This window comes from Ischnura elegans, chromosome X (genome assembly GCF_921293095.1).
Source record: "Ischnura elegans chromosome X, ioIscEleg1.1, whole genome shotgun sequence".
Classification (NCBI taxonomy): Eukaryota; Metazoa; Arthropoda; class Insecta; order Odonata; family Coenagrionidae; genus Ischnura; species Ischnura elegans.
The window spans coordinates 80,509,459-80,530,572 of record NC_060259.1 but is presented as its reverse complement, the minus strand read 5'-3'; the positions used below and the strand labels follow the sequence as shown (position 1 = coordinate 80,530,572).

The 21,114-nt window shown below is 36.8% G+C and overlaps 2 protein-coding genes and 1 long non-coding RNA gene across 6 annotated transcripts in view; 2 read left to right on the top strand and 1 right to left on the bottom strand.

Annotated features, from left to right (window-relative positions):
• The first annotated feature begins 2,141 nt into the window (after positions 1–2,141).
• On the top strand, positions 2,142–11,437 carry LOC124171374 (E3 ubiquitin-protein ligase RNF170). The gene is made up of 6 exons (XM_046550547.1): positions 2,142–2,445; positions 2,782–2,861; positions 3,132–3,233; positions 4,091–4,167; positions 6,122–6,256; positions 10,366–11,437. Exons 1-6 carry the CDS (start codon positions 2,309–2,311, stop codon positions 10,636–10,638), a joined length of 804 nt encoding a protein of 267 aa, XP_046406503.1. The 5' UTR covers positions 2,142–2,308; the 3' UTR covers positions 10,639–11,437.
• Positions 11,438–14,281: 2,844 nt separating this feature from the next.
• Positions 14,282–14,947, bottom strand: LOC124171928. Of its 3 annotated transcripts, none has more exons than XR_006868015.1 (3): positions 14,787–14,922; positions 14,603–14,692; positions 14,282–14,515 (listed from the first exon to the last, which is right to left on the bottom strand). It is a non-coding gene; the product is annotated as an uncharacterized LOC124171928 (long non-coding RNA). The 3 variants fall into 3 exon arrangements; XR_006868014.1 differs by having other exon boundaries at positions 14,603–14,689; positions 14,787–14,916; XR_006868013.1 differs by having other exon boundaries at positions 14,603–14,947.
• Positions 14,948–15,046: 99 nt separating this feature from the next.
• Positions 15,047–21,114, top strand: part of LOC124171926 (protein Hook homolog 3) — a 36,695-nt gene continuing 30,627 nt past the window's right edge. For both annotated transcript variants that reach the window (XM_046551355.1, XM_046551356.1), the window contains exons 1-4: positions 15,047–15,226; positions 16,598–16,683; positions 17,088–17,160; positions 19,153–19,252. In XM_046551355.1, the coding sequence (XP_046407311.1) occupies positions 15,188–15,226; positions 16,598–16,683; positions 17,088–17,160; positions 19,153–19,252 (298 nt within the window). In that variant the 5' untranslated portion in view covers positions 15,047–15,187. The remainder of the gene's footprint in view (positions 15,227–16,597; positions 16,684–17,087; positions 17,161–19,152; positions 19,253–21,114) is intronic.

Here is a 21,114-nt window from a genome sequence, read left to right as displayed (position 1 = left end):
GTTCACATTCAATCCTGAATATGTCCTTTTAAAGACACGTTTTATGTGCATCCAACAGCTGTCATTATTTATGCAATTTGAGCCAGTGGCGGATACAGATGGGGGGCGCAGGGGGCGCACGCCCCCCCCTTGCGGGTCCGCCTGTATTACCGAACTTTGCAAAACCACAATTGTAACTTTTTTATATCATAAGATGGCATTGTCTTTTACATGTTTATAATCACTTTAAATAAAATTTTAATATACTTTGCCTCTGACTTGATCATCTTTTATTACGATAAAAGTAAAGACAACTCAAGATATGTTGCACCCCCCCCTTGAGTTTTTTCTGTATCCGCCACTGATTTGAGCATAAAGAGGACATTGTGTAGTTAACCATTTCAATAAATTCAGTCAGCTATAATAATGGTATATTGTGACAATGATAGATAGTCATAGGCTGCACTGTAGATGCTTGAATTCCATTAGGGGCTCTTATACAACCTGGCTTCGATTCAATCCCTTAGGTCCTAAAACATCAGTTTATTGTTTACTTTTTATTACTTCTCATTTTTTTAGATTCTTCATGGCAATATGGAAACCTATGAGTGATAGACTCTTAAGCTTAGCGGAATAGGGTCCATCAACTAATTTACAAATTTGGTGGTTTCTGGTTATATTTTATGGAATTTTCTGAACATTTTGGATGAATAAAATTAAAGTGTGTTTTTCCTTAGAATTTTTATTAAAATACTGTCATGGTTTTGACAGTTAACCTCAACTTCAGGTGGTTCCGGGTAATATTTACCCAGAAGGTAACCTAGTAGAGTTGTCCTAACTCACCTACCACAGAAGGCATTAACTAGAAGTGTTGGAACTAACCATAGAAGTGTTTTAATAAAAATTCTGTGGAAAACATCCATTTACTATCCAAATTTCATTTGTAAATGCTAGGTATTATTGAGGCTAAACTGATTAATATTGACAAAATATTTTTACGGATTGTGAAATAAAATACATCAATTTAACAAGTTATGGAAAATTAAATAATGTACTACATAAGGGCCGACATATCAGCCCGCCTCGCTTTTCGCCAGAGTGGCAAAAGCCAATACATCAGCTCGCTGCACTAAATGGGATTAAGGATTACTAAAGATTATTATATAAGGCACCTAGCCCAGTAGGGCAGCTAGGAATTTTGTTCGGGGGGTTCAAAATCAGGGGAAAATTTTTGAAAAATAGGGCACTGAGTAGAGGGTTTTAAACTAATTTTTACACTTTTCACAATCAAAAAAACTTAATTTGTCAGAGAGATATTTGATAGATTCTGGATTTTCAATACATATTTTGTTTTCTTTTATGAAGCAAAGTAAATCTGTTTCAATATTTGGGGGGGGGGGGGTTCAGACCCCCAGGACCTCCCCCTGGCTTCATTTTTGGCCCCTGGATTCAAAAATTTCCCCCCCTCGTTTTAAAACGAGGGGGGGAAATTGGAACCTCGCCGAATGAAATTCCTGGCTACGCCACTGATGCTAGCCTTATATTGACCTCACCTTAGCTGATGCTTCCTGGATTGATTGCTGTTGTGTTTGGCTTGTTAGTTTCTAGTTTGAATTGACCAATGCAAGAGTTTCTCCAAACACTGAATAAATTGATAAATGTATGACGATATTTCATCAGCGAGTTCGCCATGTAAATTCATTGAAGAAAAATATATTTCTACAACCATGAAATACTATTTTTATTGCCAATGAAATAAATTATATATCTACTCAAACTGACAGTTAAAAGTATGTATGGCCTAATTTATTCAAATCCATATTACAACTTCACATAAATAACATGATTTACTCTTCATTTCTTGACGACGCCGTCAGTCTTATCCTTGTTCATTATGGTCTATACTGCATTTTTACGTAAAATGTTCAAATTTGTTGAAATTGCTCAAAAATATACTTTCTCAATTTAAGGAAAACTTTTATATAACACAGTTAGTAGCCTTTGCTTAAATTATTGAGATATGCATATGCTAACTTAAATGAGGCGATGCCTGCTTTTACAATTTAATTTTCTCCTTGTTTGCCAAGGCAGACCAAGGCTCAAAGTTAGCGCCGTTTCACTTAGCCGCTGTCGCATGGCGTTTCGTTTTTGTCTACGAAGTTGTTTTCGAACCGCAAAAAAGGAGTAAATTTTAAGAATGCAAGGAGATAGTTGATTTATTTTTGTCTCTTTAGTGATTAATAGTTATTATTCAAATGTTCAAATCGAAAGTCTGACTTTCCTCCTCCATTATTACTTTATCAGCTACTATCAGCTGTGCCCATGAAGTATGTTTTTCTCTATATTTAAAATGACTGAAAATTTGATATATGGAATTGGCGATGAAGTATTGGTTTTAACTACCATAATTTTTGCGATTGTGTTGGCTGGATGTCTTTATTTACGGCCTTGGATTTTGTACAACCGGTATGTATTTGATTCATTTTTGTGCTTTTGAGACGATCTTTCCTACAGTGAAAATGAATTACATAGAGACCAAATTTGCTAATTGTCCGTCCTCCTGTATCAAAGGAACCTATTCATGCCAAATTTATTAACAGGGATTTTGTACGAGAAGCATTTGTGTTGTCTTTGTTATCGTTGTTCCCAACGGAGTATGTTTAATCATACTTCTGTCTGTTGCTTACATGGTATCCTTGTTGTTAATTTGACGAATATTGACATGCCACTCGAAGAAATCGTTGAATGAAATTTTCTACATTTTTTGTAGTCATTGTTAATGAATTTATTTCATTTTAATAGGTTGATGGAAAGGGTTAGAAATGTTTTTCAAGAGCAGCAGTTGGACCCTCCACGATCAACTGACGTGCAAGACCAAAACGGTGATAAATTATGCTCGTGGCGTTGATGTTAATATCGTACTTATTAGTCATTTCGTTAGTATATGGTCATTTTTTTCATTATTGAAGATTAGACAGAGCTTTGTGTGTTTCAATGTGTATACTCTACATATTCGAGTGTTATTTGAATTTTATTGTATGCTCAATGCTTTCCCTTTGCATTCTGTAAAACCTTGATTGATTACCTACTTTTAATGTACTATTTCCTTGTCTTTATCTGGACAGTACTAATGGTGTATTCTTGTTATTCAGATTCATCGGCACAGCGACGAGCCTATCATGCTGATGTCTGCCCCATTTGCCTGGGTGGTTACACGTTCAAAGTGGAAACTAACTGTGGGCATACTTTTTGTGGTAACTTATGTTTTGTTTTTCATAATCTCTACTCAGTTATTGTTGTATTGTAATTAAGATAATTATAAATTATTATCATGCTTTCAGCCCTTTTACCAGATAGATGATTATAAAAAAGTACTAAAAATATTTTATACAATAACATTCTAGCATGCTGAAAGCCTATGCACGTCAAGCAAAGTAACAGCATAAAGAAATTTGCTTGGGAATTTAAAACTGACTGTAATAGGCAAATATTGAATCACAGGAATGAAGGATCACCATGATAAATATTTTTTATGATCAGTACCTTGAAACTGTTACGATAAATTGAGGGTGTATTGAAAATATCATTTAACATAAGAAAGCTAATAATGATCGAGTCTTCCTCAATCCAATATTGTATTAATATTATGGTATGCAATTATATTCCACGCTCTTAGATGTGTTGAGGTAGCTGGCTAGCACTAAAACATTCCTCACCCTTATTATAATCTACTGTTGCATTTTTAAGTCCTGGTTGTTGTTAAAAAGAGGGGAAGGCTACCTTTTCATGTCTCTGGCTCTATAGTATAACTTGAATGAACATACTGGTATGTTGTAATTAGCGGGACCACATGTGCTGAAATTGTATTTTTATGGTGGACTTCAGTAATAACAGTCTAAACACTGAAAGACAATTTTGAAAGTGTAAAGTTATTCATAACTATTATGTAGTTGTTTGGGCTGCAAGATATTGGTTTGGAATGCATCATGCTGGCGACTGGTTACTGACCTCAGGTGTACAAGATTCCCACATTTCTTTATAACATGTTTTCTCTATGCTGTCTCTCAGTTCTTCACAGAAAATACAAATTCCATTACAATATTTATTCTAGGTCCATGCATGAGGAGGTATATAGAAAATGATGAGTTTGTTGTGCAGACTATGCTGTGCCCACTTTGCAGACAACCGGTAATGTCATACACATTATATGGTTGTTTTATTATCTATTAGGATCAGAATAACTACTATCATTACTACTTAAACAGTTTATTTTATGCGGCAGTAAGAGACCTGCAGATGTATAAAGGCCTGTTTACACTGTACATTAACCCGTACAAGTTAATGTGTAAATGTGTGGACATGTGAATGAACAAGAAAATGCACCGTGTAACCACCCAACTTGTGGGAATGCATGAACAGAGAATAGAACCTGTTCTAATTTGGTTCATGCATTCATACATGTTCCCTTCTGGTCCACAAAAATCATTCATGCAAACAGATATTAACTCAGACCTGTTAATGTATCCTGTAAAGAGGCCTTTATGGTGAAATTAACACGTTTGCTGTGGAGTTGAATCTCCCATCCCAGATTCAAACTGCTGTGGGACTCACTGGTGGGTCACTGCGTACTTCATTCTACACCGTGTAACTAAGTGGTGGGTCACGCCGAGGTTCCTCTTACATCAACAGCCTCAAGTCAAAAGGAGTGGTTTATGGGGAAGTGACGGAATATGGGGCAGCAACTGATATGGCAGATTGCAGCTATGGGTTATGCTAGAGGCATGCATGCATTGTTGTGAGGCCTTCCAAGTACAGTTCCCCAAGAATGTGGTATGTGCCCACTGCTGGGACTCGGCGCTGCTAACTTCTGGGCCTTTGCAATGTGGGACTGAGGCCTGTGTCAAATGGAGCCACCTGAGGTTGCCACTCAGGTGGCTCTAATCCTATTTTTTTTATTTTCAACTTTAATCTTCAAACTCCATTCTGAAATGACCTGAGGGTGTGGCGATGTGTAACAGTCTGAATTTCTGCATTTCACACGTAGTAGTGATGCACCAAGTTTTATGTCTCCTACTTCTCACTTAGCTTAATGGCAACAGCTGCAAAATAATAAATAGTTCTCTCATTTTTCTGGCACAAAGCATCGTGGAAGGCTATTCAAGTTTCCCTCAGGGTCATAGTTGACATTGGTAGTTGACTCAACAGTTGCGGCACTGGTGGAAATCATCTCCTGAACGCTCACCGGTGAGTCAACACGTTGCCGATCAGATGCCATTTTTTCCACCGGGATTCATCTCCGGTTCGAATTGGTAACATGTTGAGAATCAATATGGCTGCGCCCATGACTTCTTCTGGTGAAAATATAACTTGTGTTTATATTTACAATGGGATGACCATTCAGATTGAAGATAGCCCAGAAACTCACAGAAACTTCATGCTGAATCATATTTAACATATTTGGCATGAAATTGTCGTCGAGGGCGATAAATAGAGCCAAATCTCTCACTACATCGTTGGTGCCCATTTTCGGATGTCTGTCTGCTACAAGTCACGTCAGCCAGAATTTGTACTGGTTGCTGATTTTCCCGTTCAGCCGATAGTTGCGCACACCGCTTACCGGTGAGGCACCGGTGACTCACCGCAATACGCACCTGAACGCGACCATTGCCACCAAGATTTCATAAACCAAATAAATAGTAAATTTCCCTTCATGCGGAGAGGAGGTTGACTGGAACCCACTGGTGGGTCACGCTGCAGCGAACATGTTAAATGGCTTACTTCTAACAGTGTGCATTGTGTTTATCATAAATAGTTCGATTTTTATTATTACTTTAAAAATCAATGAATAAACATTTTCTAGACAAAAACTGTGGTCCAGTATATTTATCCTGCGGAAGTATTGGACTGAAGTTGGATGGAATGATTGGTCATATTGTGCCATTATATTGGACTGCATGTTCTTTTTTGTATATATTTTCTAACATTTCCTCTTACATTTGTAGATTTTGTCCAATTTTGAATTCAATTTTATCTTTTTTGATTGTTAAAATTTGCAAAAAAATCCAAATTAATGAAGATTATAGTAGTCAGTTATCTAAAACTTTTTCTTTAATAAAAAGTGATGCATTTTATTTTCTTCTAGCTCACTTTGCTTTTCAACTCGTACACTGATGAGGAAAGGAGGGCTGATCCAGAGTCTGAAGTGGGATTACAAAGAGTTCAAATGAACATTCTTATTAATAGGTTTAACCGTATAGCTGCTGGTACACCGCGAACTGTGAGTATATTTTCAATACAGGTTAGCACTGGAAACATGTTGAAATTGTGAGAATGCAAGCTAAGATAGAGCAGGGTCTATGTTGCCATCTCGCATCCATGCATTCTTGCATGTGTTCTAGCAATTCACGGCTTTACACAAGGCAATTTTTATTGCGTCTTTGTACATATGTCAGATTGCGCAATGATTTACCCTGTGTAAAATGGCCTTCAGAATATTTAGTGTGATTGTGACTTGAGCTGTAGCATTTTTGTATTGATAAATGTATGTACAGCATGCTTTAGTTGTGCCTCTAAGCTTGTGTTTAGCTCTGAAAGTAATGTATTTGACTACTGGTAATCTAGTTCCTAGATGGTACTCGAGTTTACCAGGCAGGTTCAGGGGTACTCATAGAAATTCCTGAGTACCCAGGCAAGTTCCTGGGACATAGATAGCTTCCAGAAGAGTACATGAATGACTAAACAAGTATTCAAATTACCAGATGAGTAATGCCTCCTGAAAATGAGATGGTATTTGATATAAATTTTTAGAATTCATGTTGATTGGTTAAATAATTGGTCATTAGGGATGTCATCTAATCTCTTTTGAAGGTGTGAGCTTAATTCCTATGTGAAGTAAGCTTCCCCTGATGTGGATCTGCTTCAATGGGTGTGTTCAGTCAGGCTAAGGCCAAGCTAGTGAAGCGAGCAGTGCTTATGTATTAGCTAGGTTCAGGTGGACGCCTTGCTGTAGCCAAGGGAATGAAAGAATACCATGCATGTTTGAAAACAGTATCAGGGGTAAGTATGGAACAAGATACCTTCTGATATCCACCTTAAGGTTTTTGCGAGCATTTTCGAATGTTAACAAATACCATGCAAGTACGTAACAATTTCCACACATGTATATTTTTAACAAGTTCTTAGGTTTTCCAGTAATACCAGTTTAACACATTAAGGACGGGATATTTTTTTTCGAGCTTTCCCCAGTGGCCGGGTATTTTTCAAGTCAGGCTGTTTTTTTGCATGCAACTTTAATTTGGTTTGCGTCTGAATAACTCACTTATGAATGATATGATAATCGGGTAAAAATATGAGTTTAGTTAACATAGCTTATATTGAGTTGATGCTATTAGTTGGCAATCAAACTTAATTATGTATTAAGTTTCAGGATTTGAATTTTTAATTTTACTAATTTGAAAATAGTAGTCCCTTATGAATGGGTTTTTCATCAATGTATATCATAATTTTCAGATTCTGATTGATGAAATAGGAAATGGGATGGAAAAACAATTGGTGATACCAGTTGAAAAAAGTAGAGATGGATCAAATAGCAGATTTCTCGAATATGGAATTCGAATATTAAATCATTGCCCGAATACTCAAATATCTCGAATTTCGAATACCTCGAATTGCGCAAAGCATATTAAATGTACGTTTCTTCTTCTATTTCAATTGATGAATGTTTAAATAAAAAAAGTATACAGTGGAACCTTGATCTATCGTTTTTCAAGGGGATGGACGAAAAAAACGATGAATGCGGGAATGTTTGATTAGGTTGCCTATGCAGCAGGAAATCCAAGATTTTGGCTAGTGATTGTGATTTCCTTTAAAGGATTCAAACAGGAATTTAGCTGATTAATGGAATATTTTAATTTTATGAAAACAATTTAGGCATATAGTTGATTCAACTAACATCTCTCTCAAATATTCTAAGGGGACACACCACCTTGCAAAAAAATGATTGCATGCCGTCTCGGCATTTACACTGCTACGATGGATTTCTGTCTGATGTATACATTCTTATCTACCAAACGCCATTTCAGCAGCATGCCCATCTGATACTCAGCTTCATCCAACTTCTTATTTTCAACAGGTAGCCCACTTTACACCCACTCCTACTGTCAAGTGCTAGTGGACAATCCGAGGCATTTTTCAAAATACACGCGCTTTTCCACTGGATTTCCTTCTTCTTCAATTATTTTCAGTCCATCTTTGGTACTTCTCGCGGATGAATTTGAATTGCTAGCAGGGAGAAACCAAATATCCTGAGAAAATATCCCTTCGTTTGTGACTGTGACAATAGAGATTTATAGCATAACTCATAAATTGTAACTTGATATATGTTTTCCGAAAAATATACCTCATCAACTTTCGAGAGGATATTGAGTTTCGCCAGAATGCTAAGTCTCCGTTGTATTTTGATATTCATTTCCTTGCGTAAAATGCTTAAATTAAGTCAGAAATACATCATGTTTGGTCTTATTCTTTTTTTAAATTATGTGCACATTACTAATATTTCAATCCAATAAAGTTGTAATATCAATTGCCGAAAGTCATTGTTAGACAGCTTTTGGGCTAATAGTTGACTTATGCAGCAGTTGACCTCCAGAAATGGGAAACTTTGAAGCAGGTTGGCAGAAAAAGGTTAGTGGAGGAGAAAGAGGGAAGGGTGAAACACGATTCTATAATTCTCCTGTAACTCAATGTTTTCTTTTGAAAGTTTTTGATTTATTGTCTTCGTAATACAAACCCTGCGCGAGCTGGGGCCTTTTGTTTGATTTCTGAGAGGAGGAAAGCGTCGGAGGAGGGGCCGAGGGCTGATGGATGGAGGGGGTAGGGATTTCCAGAATTGTGCAACGTAGTTACTATCCCACGGCACTGAGGTTCTCCAGGTGGGGGAAACAGGGGATTTTCGGATTTTTTCACCCAATCATTTCATTTTACCATGTCGAACTCTTTTCACAGCTCTAATCCATGAATTTAATGTAGTTCGTCAACTTGCCTAAATGTATAGTGAAATATTTTTCAGCGATTCTCTTTGCTCTTTTCAAACTCCTCTAATAATTCTTTCAGCTGATTGTTTCTTTCTTCCTGCAGGCTAGCACTCTCTTTATAAGTTTTGTTCAAATTACCAAGTTCACTAGCAATTTTCTCCTGTAAGTCAAGGAATCATTTTGTGAAGTTTGTTATTTCTGTTATTTTTTGACGTTTAAGACTACCACCAATAACGTCCCTCGTGCTACTCACTATTCTGACTATGTATTGTTTACAGGATTGGTAAATTCACTCGAAGTGGATGTAATTGACGGTGGAGAACTGTTTTTAGATTTATCTGAAGGCTGAACGGAAGGATAGTTGGAAGGGAGAGAGGAAGTAAGGTATTGTGGGTGGATTGTAGTATCTGGGTAAAAAATTTCATGCCAAGTATTGCCTGCTGACTCTTACATGTCCTGTTTTGTTCACATAGTCCTTCACAGATTTATAATAAACATTTCAGTTTCTGAATTTTCGATTACAGGCTTTAGGAGTGGTTTTGTGGCCAAAGGAACTGCTTCAAAATATTTTGCCGGATAGGAATTTTTTTCATTTTTGAATCCAGAAATTATTTGGCTTCCTTGCTGTAATCTGATAATAACTCATAGTTTTGTGATGTTATCATCCTATTTGAATGCTGAATCTACTGCTGAAATGTTGGCTACTGTTTCATGCATGTTTTTTTTTCATTTCTTTCTTTCTCGCCATCCAAAGATGCATGTATTATTTACATTAATACGCTGTTTCTGAGCGTGTCATCTAAATGAGTAAAATTAAATAGGTTAAAAAATATAATTCAAGATTAGTAATAAATATAACCTGGTCCATCTGAGAGCTTCACTGTGAAATGGTAGAGCAAGCAGTAAAAATTTATTGCCGTATTCCATCTACTGAAGCAATGCAGACGATATTTTAGAATGGTAGGTCTTTTCATTATGTGAAAATTCAAAAGTTATCACATCGAGCCTCTTCCGCCATTATTTGTAAAAAATATGCAATTTACTTTTCAAATAACAGCAACCTCATAGATTATCTCATTCAAATAACCTCGTCTGCAGTAAACACGCTACAGCAACCAATCACCGCTAAGTCCTCAAGCATGGGAAAATTTGGCTGTTGAAAATGGCATCTAATGTAGGTAGGGAACAACTTTGCGGAGTGTTCAATTCCTAGTAGCGCTGTCTGCTAGCACAGCTGTAGCCTGGATGAATGCACCCTATATGTCCTCGCTAGCCACTATGATAGTCCTATGTCATTGTTAATGAACCATTGAGCTGAAATATGTCCTTAAACTGTATTCATTTTTCCCTACAGTTACTGCAGAATGTTTTGGACTGGCCTGTTCTCATTCGGCGGTTGTTCAACGAACTGTTCAGTGAGCGACCAATGCTTCTTTTCCGTTTAAGGATTGTGTTGCTCCTCCTTTGTGGAACTGTTTATGTCTTCTCTCCTGTTGATGCTCTGCCAGAAGCTGTGTATGGAATTCTTGGATTCATTGATGATATACTCGTTGTTTTTTTTTGCATTTGGTACATCGTGAATGTGTATCGCTCCATCGTAGCCAGCCGTGAGGGTGGCTTTGAGTAATACCATTGTGTGTTTCAGAAAACTCAATTCCTTTTTTGTACAAAGCGAGTTAAAAGATTTGTAAAAACTGTTTTTACAGTGTGAATTTCAGGGATGGTTATGTTAATTTACTTATCACGTTTATAGTTACAAGAATATTGGCCTTGTGACTACCTAAAACAGAAGCTGATGTGATACTGTATAGGTGTGCAAATATTATGGAACTATATTTGGAGGTTAATGTCTAGGAGAGAATGGGAGTGCCTTCCAGAAGTCTTTTTGGGTGACCCATTCTTCTGCATTTCACTTCAGGTTCTCCCCATGGCCTCGAGTTCTTTGATGATCATTGCCACCAAGCTATGTGATTTCTATGACTAATGGTCTCTTATCATGTGATCCGTAAATATGAATGAAATAATTTTGAGTAAATATCAACTAGGGGTGAATTGGGCTTTCAAGACTTACATGGGCCATAAAAAAAGGCACTCAAAAACAAGGAACTATATTTATTTTAATTCAAAGTAAGGGATGAATGTTTCCTTGTGTGCCTAATCAGTTCCTTCATTTTTATACTTTAGAAACACATAGCACTTGCACAAATGGTACCTATTGTAAGGGTTTGATGCCAAATGTTTGACATTTTGAGTATTTTTGTATTTTCGCAAAAAAAAGCTGAATATAAAGGTAATTATATTAATTATTCTAAACCTTTGTTCAGGCTCTGACGAGTTATTTATTGAAACGAAAATATCTGATGAACTTGGATTATTGTAATGGTTGTATATCTAAATTGGCATAATTATATTATTGGAAAATCTTATTTTATTTGCTTATTGTCACGAATTGTAAAGAAACTTGTAATTTGTGACACTTAATTACCTTCAATTTAATTTTAAAATCAGCCTTATGACGAAAGTATTGATTTTGCTCTTTTGAAAAGGTGAATGTCTTAATTTATGCTAACATTTTGGTTTATGTACTACTTACTTTTCATTCAAAAGCGTACGCACAGTACTAGATAATACTGGGTGCGACTTTTTGTGGTGGCCCTGCCAGTTACAGGGTTATAGTAAATCCTATATCCTTTGGTTCTATCTCTCCTTTACAGATTAAGAAAGGGGGCTTAAGGAATGGGAAATCCTATGAAAGGAAGATGGCTATATTTTTCCTTCCCTGTAGTAAATTTGATTGCAGTGTGTTGATTATTCATGTAATTTTAAAAATTTTCCAATGCAACCATACCATGAAGCCAAACTGAAATGGGATCATTAACCTATTTGAGAAAGCCACGGATACTAGAATTAGAAAGCACTAAGAACACGTAGGGTGCTGAATTGAGTTTCTTGGAAAAGCTTGATATTACTGCTGGAATCTGCCTTATCATAGTGTACTAGCCAAAGTATTTGGACCAAGCTTAAAGATAATGAAGAAGCAGGAGCAATTTCCACAATTTTTTAACAATCAGGTACCTGATGATGCTGTAAAGTGAAACCGGTGGTACCAATAAATTTTAAATTGTGGAAATTGCTCCTGCTTCTTCATTTTGTCACGTTTCCACTGCATCTCGCCTGAAACTTCAGATTATAAGCTGAAAGATTACCAAATGTATCTTACATTCACTCTCTCAGTGATTCAACCCTAGTTGCTGTCTCTGGTTCAAATCTGGGGTCAAGCCTTCAGACTCCCAAAATAAAACCCTTGAAGTGTAATATGGCCTGAAGAAATGGGTGAGCTTTACCCTCACCTATCCAAACCAACCTTCAGTTTGAAACACTGAGTGAGTGATTGATTTTAGACTAGTGCGATCCCAGAAATAAGGTAGGACAGAGCATGACATCAATGAAGATGGAATTAAGCGGATGCATAACATTATTCCTGTTTGTGACAATCCTCCTCCCTATTTGGAGAGCAGAGTTGAAGAAATATTTTTACTTTTCCATTTGCATGATCCAGGGGCACAGCAATGTGGGGGGAAGGTGGCATTGTCCCTCATCTAATGATTTGGGGGACTGCAACCCTGGTGTGAGAGGTCATTCTATGGAGGCCAGTAAATGCGCAACTAGCCATGAGTGGTGGGAAGGTGCATTTGGAGGAGGAAAAGGCAAAATGCTCCCTTTGATTGATTCCAGGGAGAAAAGGAATCGGATCTAATGACATGGGGGTAGTGAATGGCACTAAGAAGAGGTACTTACCCTTGGGTGAGTAATTTAACTGAAAGAAACTTTCAAGGGCCAGCCATTGCCTTACAAGGTAGCAAAAGCATTGAGGTTGGTAGATAATGGAGTTGAGTCCAACAGAAGACTAGAGGGAATTGGGTTGATGTCTTCCCGTACTGTGAGTAGGTTCAAGTTCTGGAAGTAGCAGAGCTTTTTCAGAGACTACCCAAACCCTGTGTGAGTGCTTTGTAAAGGGCACTTCAAGTATAGCCAGTGCTGTAGTTGGAAAATTTTTTTTGGTGGTATTCACCAAAAATTACAACAGCTGAACATGTATTATACACCCGGCCGTGAAGGTATTTTAACCGGTAAGCTTATAACGAGTTTGGATTCTAGGGGATATGCTGTACCAGCCCAACTACAACACTGAGTATAGCACTAGGTTCGTTGAGGTCGGTACCCTTTGTGCCTTTTGTTGTTTAACTATCAGTTGCAACCTTCAAATACCTTACCAAAGACTAGATGGGGTGGGCTTTCAGCTAACACCCAGATAGCGCCATTCATGGAAATGTTTTCTGAAAATGGGCAAACTCCCAAACAGCAATTCAGAAACCCAAAAGCTTTCCTGGTCTCTCCACATTCAGTGGGCATTAAAAGCTCTGTAGCTGTATTACTCCTGAGCATGCATTAATTACACACTGGCATAATACCAGGATGCACAGAATATTCTCCAATGCTCCATCCTGCATTATTCAAAATGAAGACGTAAGTAAATGATATATCCAGAGATATAGGTTGTGTGGTGATATAATAGAGCTAGGAATAATGTAATGCATTAAATTTCACCAGGAAGTCCGCTACAGGCATTCAGCCATGCTATTCCGGAAACTATACAGTCTACATACATGAGCAATTAATGTTATTGTGAGTAGCAATTAATTAATCATTACTGAGAAAAAATTTAAGAGTGCACTCGAATTTGGGAAAATTAAATGAAACCAATGACTTAGCAAAAATAATCTCAAAAACACTCATTCAAAATAAATATAATTTATTCATTTACATCAATATCGACTATCTCTTAACAATGCCATGAATGTATCAGTCAACAAAACAGGTAGAAGCAACCACAAAGGTATCATAACGCAGTACATGGATAAATTCCACAACGGATACTCCAATTTAATACAGAGAATAATTTGAGACACCATTTTCAACACCAAAGCCGTCACATACCACACCTTCTTTATCATGGAATTAGATGTTCTGTCGTGACCATTCTTACAATGTGATATCATATTAAACAAAACGTAAATTAGTAGTATACTATCGTAAACCCATAGTGGTATGGATACTATAAACCAACTCCATTGAGTCCTTGCATCTAATCTCAGAACGAGTAGAATCAGGAAGACGAGGAGCAAAAACCAAGTGAACAAAGCACGATGGAGCACAGCCATAGCCACAAGACTACTTTTCTCAACATATAACTACTTTTTCATGGTAACACTGCCTACTGAGGCGAGAACTTTCACATGGGCGATGCAAAGATGAGAATGTAGCATTTACCAATAGCATGTAGTAGGTATACCTTACTCCCGACGATTACTTGGACATCTTGAAGACAACGGATTACCTTCTTCTAACCTGGAGTTTATAACTGATGCTTTGGATAATACACATTAGCCACTAAATTACCACATATCTAACATCACAAGGGAGTTGTCATTCATACGTTTCAACTGAAAGAGCATAGGAAAACCATTAAAAATACCAATGGATATGAAAGTTACACTATAGAGAGCACACAGCATGTAAACGCGACTCACCAATTTTAGGTGTACACAGCTACTGCAATTCGTAAGTTATTCACAACCTCAGACACCATCCTAAACCACTATGATTCACTCCACTACCTGCTTACAATAGATTACATTATTACTTTAAAATGAGAATGCTTCTGATTATTATCTAAAGTTTTCAAATACTCGAATCTGACTTAGTGACAATTACCTAATTTTTAATGTTCATGCCGTAACCCATCACTGATATCACCTTTGTTTCCCACTGTTTACATCGCCGTGTTACTATCGCAACGGCGGTCCAAGGGAACGAGTGTCGCACATGGACTTCATGGACAAAGCGGCACCATGGACCGTGAGCAATGCTTCGTTTAACCGTTCCTATGTTTAACCTGTCAAGCTGTCAACCTGCTATCGCTGCTTCGAGTTTCGATATGGTCGCCTGGAACGTGGATCTAAGAGGACTGTATTGTTGTTATGTCTTGCTATGTCCCTTGTCCATCGAGTAACCTCAATTATTGCAGAATTATGGCGTGAATCACCTTTTGAATCTTGATAGTCAAGGGGAAAGGATTGATACTAATATTTAAACGCGTCAATTTTTTTTTCAAAATGGATGATAGACAACATTGCGTTAGTTTAATTAAATGGGTAAGTGTTTGTATCTGTACCATTTCCTTTAATGTGAGAGAAATTTAATCACCTACTTTCCTCCTACTGTCAGTTCTTGTAATTGTGAATTGAGAAAGACTATTGATTTGAAATGCAACTTTATGTTAATTTAATCTTTCATCGTGATGGTATTACTCAGCCTCAAAGTAATGATGATTTCAGTTGTCATTAAGACCTCCGACGTAAGAAATTAATAATAGTGGGGTAGTGAAATTTTCTTTCTTTTTCATTGCGCCTTTTAGTTCCGATAAAACTTAAGTGCATCCTTATAGGAAAAATACGTACCAAAATGTATTTAAATTCAATTAAAATGTACTGATGGCATGGTGGGATGCCTGCATTCCTCTTTGTTTAGGTATAACCACTTAGGCTCATTACTTGTGGTTCAATGTTAAGAAATGAAAAGTAAATGTAAGTTTAATTGTAGTGCTGAGTTTATTTAGTTAATAATTTTCTAGATGAATCATTTTTTGGTTTACATGCTCTCAAGTATTTAACGCTAAATTATCTAAAATATTTTTATAGGAGTTCAGTAATGTGTTTGCGAACTAGTTTAGGAAACAAATTTTCGAGAGAAAGGGAGGCTCCAAGTATAAAAATGAAAGTAAAATAATTATTAATGAAATATTTGTTTTAATTTACGGCTTGATATTGCCGTATATGCCAAGTGATACTGTTGTGTTGGGAATTATAGACAAGGTTTGGGACCAAACTCAATATTTAAACGATTTTGAAATATTACATGTTGTGTATCAAGGCACACTAGCACTCGACTTGCATCTCGAATCGGCAGTGTTTGAAGTTGTAGATTCGTGCCTCCCATAAAAAATACTTATTTGATTCAGTCTCAGTTAGGAGATGCTTTCATCAAAAGTTATTCATGAAATAAGTACTAAGTATTATTCCTGTGTGGTGTACTGCATCATTCATAAGTAAAGGAAAGATATTGTCTGCTAACTGACTGTGATAGGATCTCGCTAGTGTGGATGAACATAGCCGTGGGAGATGGGGGAGAGGTGCTCCCTGAAACTTGATGCATTTTGCTCCAAATCCAATGTAATGGCTAGATAGAGGGTATTTTGTCCTCTGGGGAATTTTATTTTAATTGTGGCCATCTATGCCTTCAGAAGCATTACTGAAAAATTACTTCCCTAAAATGGAATAAAATGTTTAGTAAGCGGTGACTCGAAATTGTGGTTTGGGCAAATGAAAGCTAAAAAGAGGTGTTATTAGGTTTGGGTAATTTGCTTAGTATCAGTGTTGTATTGTCATCAAAATTCCATGCATGTGACACGTTATTCCATTATTACTGTTTTAGTGTCTTTGAACTAATGATGGTCTTGATATCAGTTGCAGACTTTTGAAGTTGATGCCTCCCATACCACGGCTGAGGAGATAAGTGATGGAGTGGCCATGGCTCAGGCCCTTAATCAAATGTACGTGCTCTAGTTTTATTGCATTATTTATTGATTTTGAATGGTGATTTTTCCAAATTGACTTAATCTTAAGCTCCTATCTGGAAAAAATGTTCTTTATTTTTGGAGTCATGGGAACATTATTCTTATGCTCTGGCGTAGTTATTTCTATGATTGTTTGTGAAATATGTACTCCATAGAGTAGGTCAAGAGAATGCATGGTACATGAAGGTTTGATGTTACGTGTTGCAACCTCTAGAGTAGCATAATTAAGCTTCTTTTTAAAGAGATCTCCTAGAGTCATTGAATTTTAAATTCATGATATCTTTTTAATGGTGTGATATTTTGCATCTATGAGTTTTGCAATAGTAATGGACCAGAAATTTTTATATATAGCACAATTACGTACTGTATTTTAATTTCAGAGATCCAGAGTGGTTTCATTCTCAGTGGATGTCCAAAATCAAAACTGGTATTGGAAATAGTTGGAGACTCAAGGTCAGACTAAGATAATGTTGGAATCCTATGTAAGCATGTGGTTTTGGTGCATGAATATCAGTGGTGGATTGAGGGAGGGGAGCCACCCCCCCCCTCTGTCAGACATTTTTGGGGGCAAATATATTTTTTGGCCCTATGTTGAGTAAGTTTCAAGATTTTTTTCCAGTGGACCAGTCTCCCTAGAAGAAATTAGTTTATCCAATCGGCTCTTATATGTGGGCTTGTCCTTAGAGCAGTCTCACCTCTTGGTGAAATCCATTGGTCGTGCTGTTTTACTCAGTGGGCCTTTGATAATATCTATATATATGAAAGAGAATATCTCTGTTTGGGTGTCCAAATTTCATTTCTATATGGCTGCAAGGATTGTGTTACATTAGTTAGTTCATAGGTGCATCTCATACTACTAGACCCGTAATTGCTACTTTCAGTTGTGCCCGACATGTGTTTTGCATCATTTTCTCATTACAGTTTCATAAGTTACATCATACAATGTCTGTGGTTGGACATCTTGTCTGTTATGCATGCCTCATTACTCGCTCAAAATGAAAACAAAACTTAAAGGTTACGACACTTAACGACGTAATCCTATTTGCTAGGGTATGCATTCACATAATGTTTTTGGCCCACGCACCTATGGACACAGATAACAATTACTGTAATTGAGCGGGATATAAGCGGTGTGTGGTATTTGGAAATCGTTTATCCGTTGTTAGCTGTTCAGCATCTTCTGCTTACCTTATTATATCTTGAATTTTTAGTCAATCTTGGGATAAATTAGCGTAGGATTGGGGTTATAATTTTATGTATATACAGTGGAACCTCGTTAAAGCGAGTACGGGCTATAACAACACCCCCGCTATTACGAGAGATAGCCGATGCACCGTCAATTGACCCTATAACAAGCGTGTTAAAAAATTCGTTTTTACGAGTCCCTTTCGGTGTTGGCTCTCGCCATAGCGAGGGTTTCACTGCCGGAAGACTTTCATGAAGACTCCTTAACCTCTGTAATTGCTAGTGATCTGTTAGAAATGAAGTTAATGGAGTGCTCAGTCTCAAATTTATGTGGTAAACTGTCGTTCGATAAATATAATGATGACGAAACAATGCTTTGCATGATTTTTATTCAGTGCGGCACTTATAAATTGTTCGAATAGTTGGTCGTTATTTAGGTAAGGAAATTTAGTGATGCAAAAAAACATCGCCTTTCGTCTGGATTTATGCTTACGTTTATCGGATAGATGTTTATCTGTCGCCGCACCACTCCTGTTCCTGTATATCTGTTCGCAACAGGTATATTGGCTATTATTTGCTTCACCTCCGGTAAAGCGACAATTCGCTATAGCGAGTGTTTATTAGTGCACCGTGGGGTGTCGTTATATCGAGGTTTCACTGTATATCGTCACCTGCTTTGTTCCTTTACCTTATAGTCCTGCTATGTCACTATGAATTCCAAGTTCCCAGTTTCCCACTTCTCTGGTTACTATCCTTCCCGAGCACTGCCAGGTGTAGGGGTGGATCTGGGATTTTTTCTGGGGAGTGAACAAGGGTCTGCCAGGCCTTCTCATATTTGAGATTAAAAACAAAACACAAAAATTACCGTAGAAAATATTCTCTTTATTTTGATATGAAAGTTAATAATATTAAATTAAATGATTGAGGCTCCATAATACACAAAATAAAATGAACGTAATGACAACTATATTAAAAATTTTGTCTAGTTTTTTAAGCCTCTGGGGGGGCATGTGCCCCCCATGGCCCCACCCTAAATCCGCTGATTGCCAGGTGACTTGCTTGTTGTAAATAATTTCTTTAAGTCAAGTACTGTCTGGAAATGTATTGCCTTTTGCAGTCAAACGTAGTAATTGCTCTTGTAAATTTATTTACTTCATTTCTTATTCACTCTATTTTTGATTAAATGCTGAGAAGGTCGTTCCTGAATAGAAGTGGTTAATTGGAATTTGCTATTTTTTCTAATCCAATTTTTCTTTGCAGGTTAGTAACCTGAAGAAAATTGTGGAGGGAATAGTCGACTACTATCAAGATTGTCTCAATCTTCATGCTGATTTTGTTAGGCCAGATGTTTTAAAAATAGGTATGAGATTTGATGGCTTGAATTGATGTTTTCACCTTCCAGTGATGTGTAGAAGATTTTTTGAATAATTTTCCAAAAATACGTAATAGTTAAGGGATTATTAGTTTTTTATTTCTTAATGTTATATTTTTTTAACAAAGATTTTTTGGTTATCAGAGTGTCATTTCCTCTTTCTGGTATAGAATCAACTATGAGATAATTTTTGGCCATGGTTGATACCTAATTACTTTGTAACTGTTATTTTGTCTTGCCTTTTTTTTGTGGTTACTTTTTCCTCTTTTGGATGAGTGCACAGTGTAATGAATTGCTTCATCAATCAAAAGGCTGAAAGGACAGTGAAGTGCTTGTTTGTTTTCATACCTGGTTGGACCGGAATTTTATATTTTTACAAATAATACAATCTCTACTCTGAAGATGTTTCTAAAAATTTCTTTCGTTCATTGGGAAATCACCGGTATTATGATTGGGAGGCCATAAATTTTCAAAACTTTTAAATCCACATTTCAATGGCTACATTTTGTAGCTGCTGTCTGGCAAATTGTTAACCTTGTTGTAGCCTTGAGGTAGAATTTCAAACTGTAAAAAATTATTTCAAATGTACAATTTTTATGTTCAACAGATTCAGGCTTCAATTAGTGGAAGTTAGACATTTTTAAATAAATAAAAGATCGTAGCTCTTTTCCACGAGAAAAAAAATTCTCGTGGAAAAGTGCTACGATCTTTTATTCATTTAAAATGTACAAGATTTCAAAAATTAATAATCGATTCCACAAAATACTAATGGAGGGATGCATGAGAAGTGCAGCAATAGCTTAAGAATTTCCTCAGCTGATTGCAACCACTTCTGAAGACATATTCCTCCCATCAATGCTATCCAAATAGAAAATAGTATTATTCAGCTCTGAATAAAATCAGTCATGCACTTCTATTCATCATTCCGGTGATACTACATTACTCAGTCAAATTTTCTTTTTGGGGAATTTATTATGTGACAATCCATTTATTGGCTGCTTTGCCTCTCCATACAGTATAAATGTCATGATTATTCAAAGTACGGGTGGCACAGGAATAATGAATTATCAGAAAACAACGATAAGCCTTTAACCCTTGAGCTGCGGGAGTTAAGGATTTTAGCTGCCAGCCAGTTCAGAAGAGACCCCCTTTGCAGGAAGCATCCCCTGCCACGAGGTCTGGTCTGGTAGAATTGAGCCCCTTAAGCCCTGTACACACGGCGACATTTCTGGCGCCGGAAATGGCGCAAGTGGTGGCAAGGTGAACATTTCTCCGTGTGTACAATGACATCGCATGCCATCTGCTGGTACGCGAGATAATCGCATACAATTTGCTGGCCCTGGTAAGGATTAGAAAACGTTCTATTTTCCAAGCGATCTGGCAGCAATATCTGGCGAAATTCCGCTGTGTTTTGTTTGAGAAGAGAGAAGTTGGGAGGACAGAATACTTAAAGATTAAAGTTTATACATCAAAAAGACCTTCAGTTAAGTGTAAAGCACCTATTTTTTGTTATAGACAAACAAATTATTGCAAATCTTGATTAGACTATGCATAAATACACGGTCACGAAGTCTTTTTTGATGCTTCTGTTTTCCATAGCGTGGTTATATTGTGATGGCCAGCGATAATTTATGTATTCGATATATATTAACGTGGTGAGATATAATTCTTATTATTCTTATAATAATTAATTTAAATGTAGTTTCAGAGAAATGATTTGTATTAGAAATTGATAGGCATAATTTCATACTAAGGTGTTTTGAATAACTAACAAGGGGAATACACGACCTTCGCATCGCCGATCGAGCTCAAATTTTGCGAATCGGTAGTTTATGGGTAAAAATGTAATA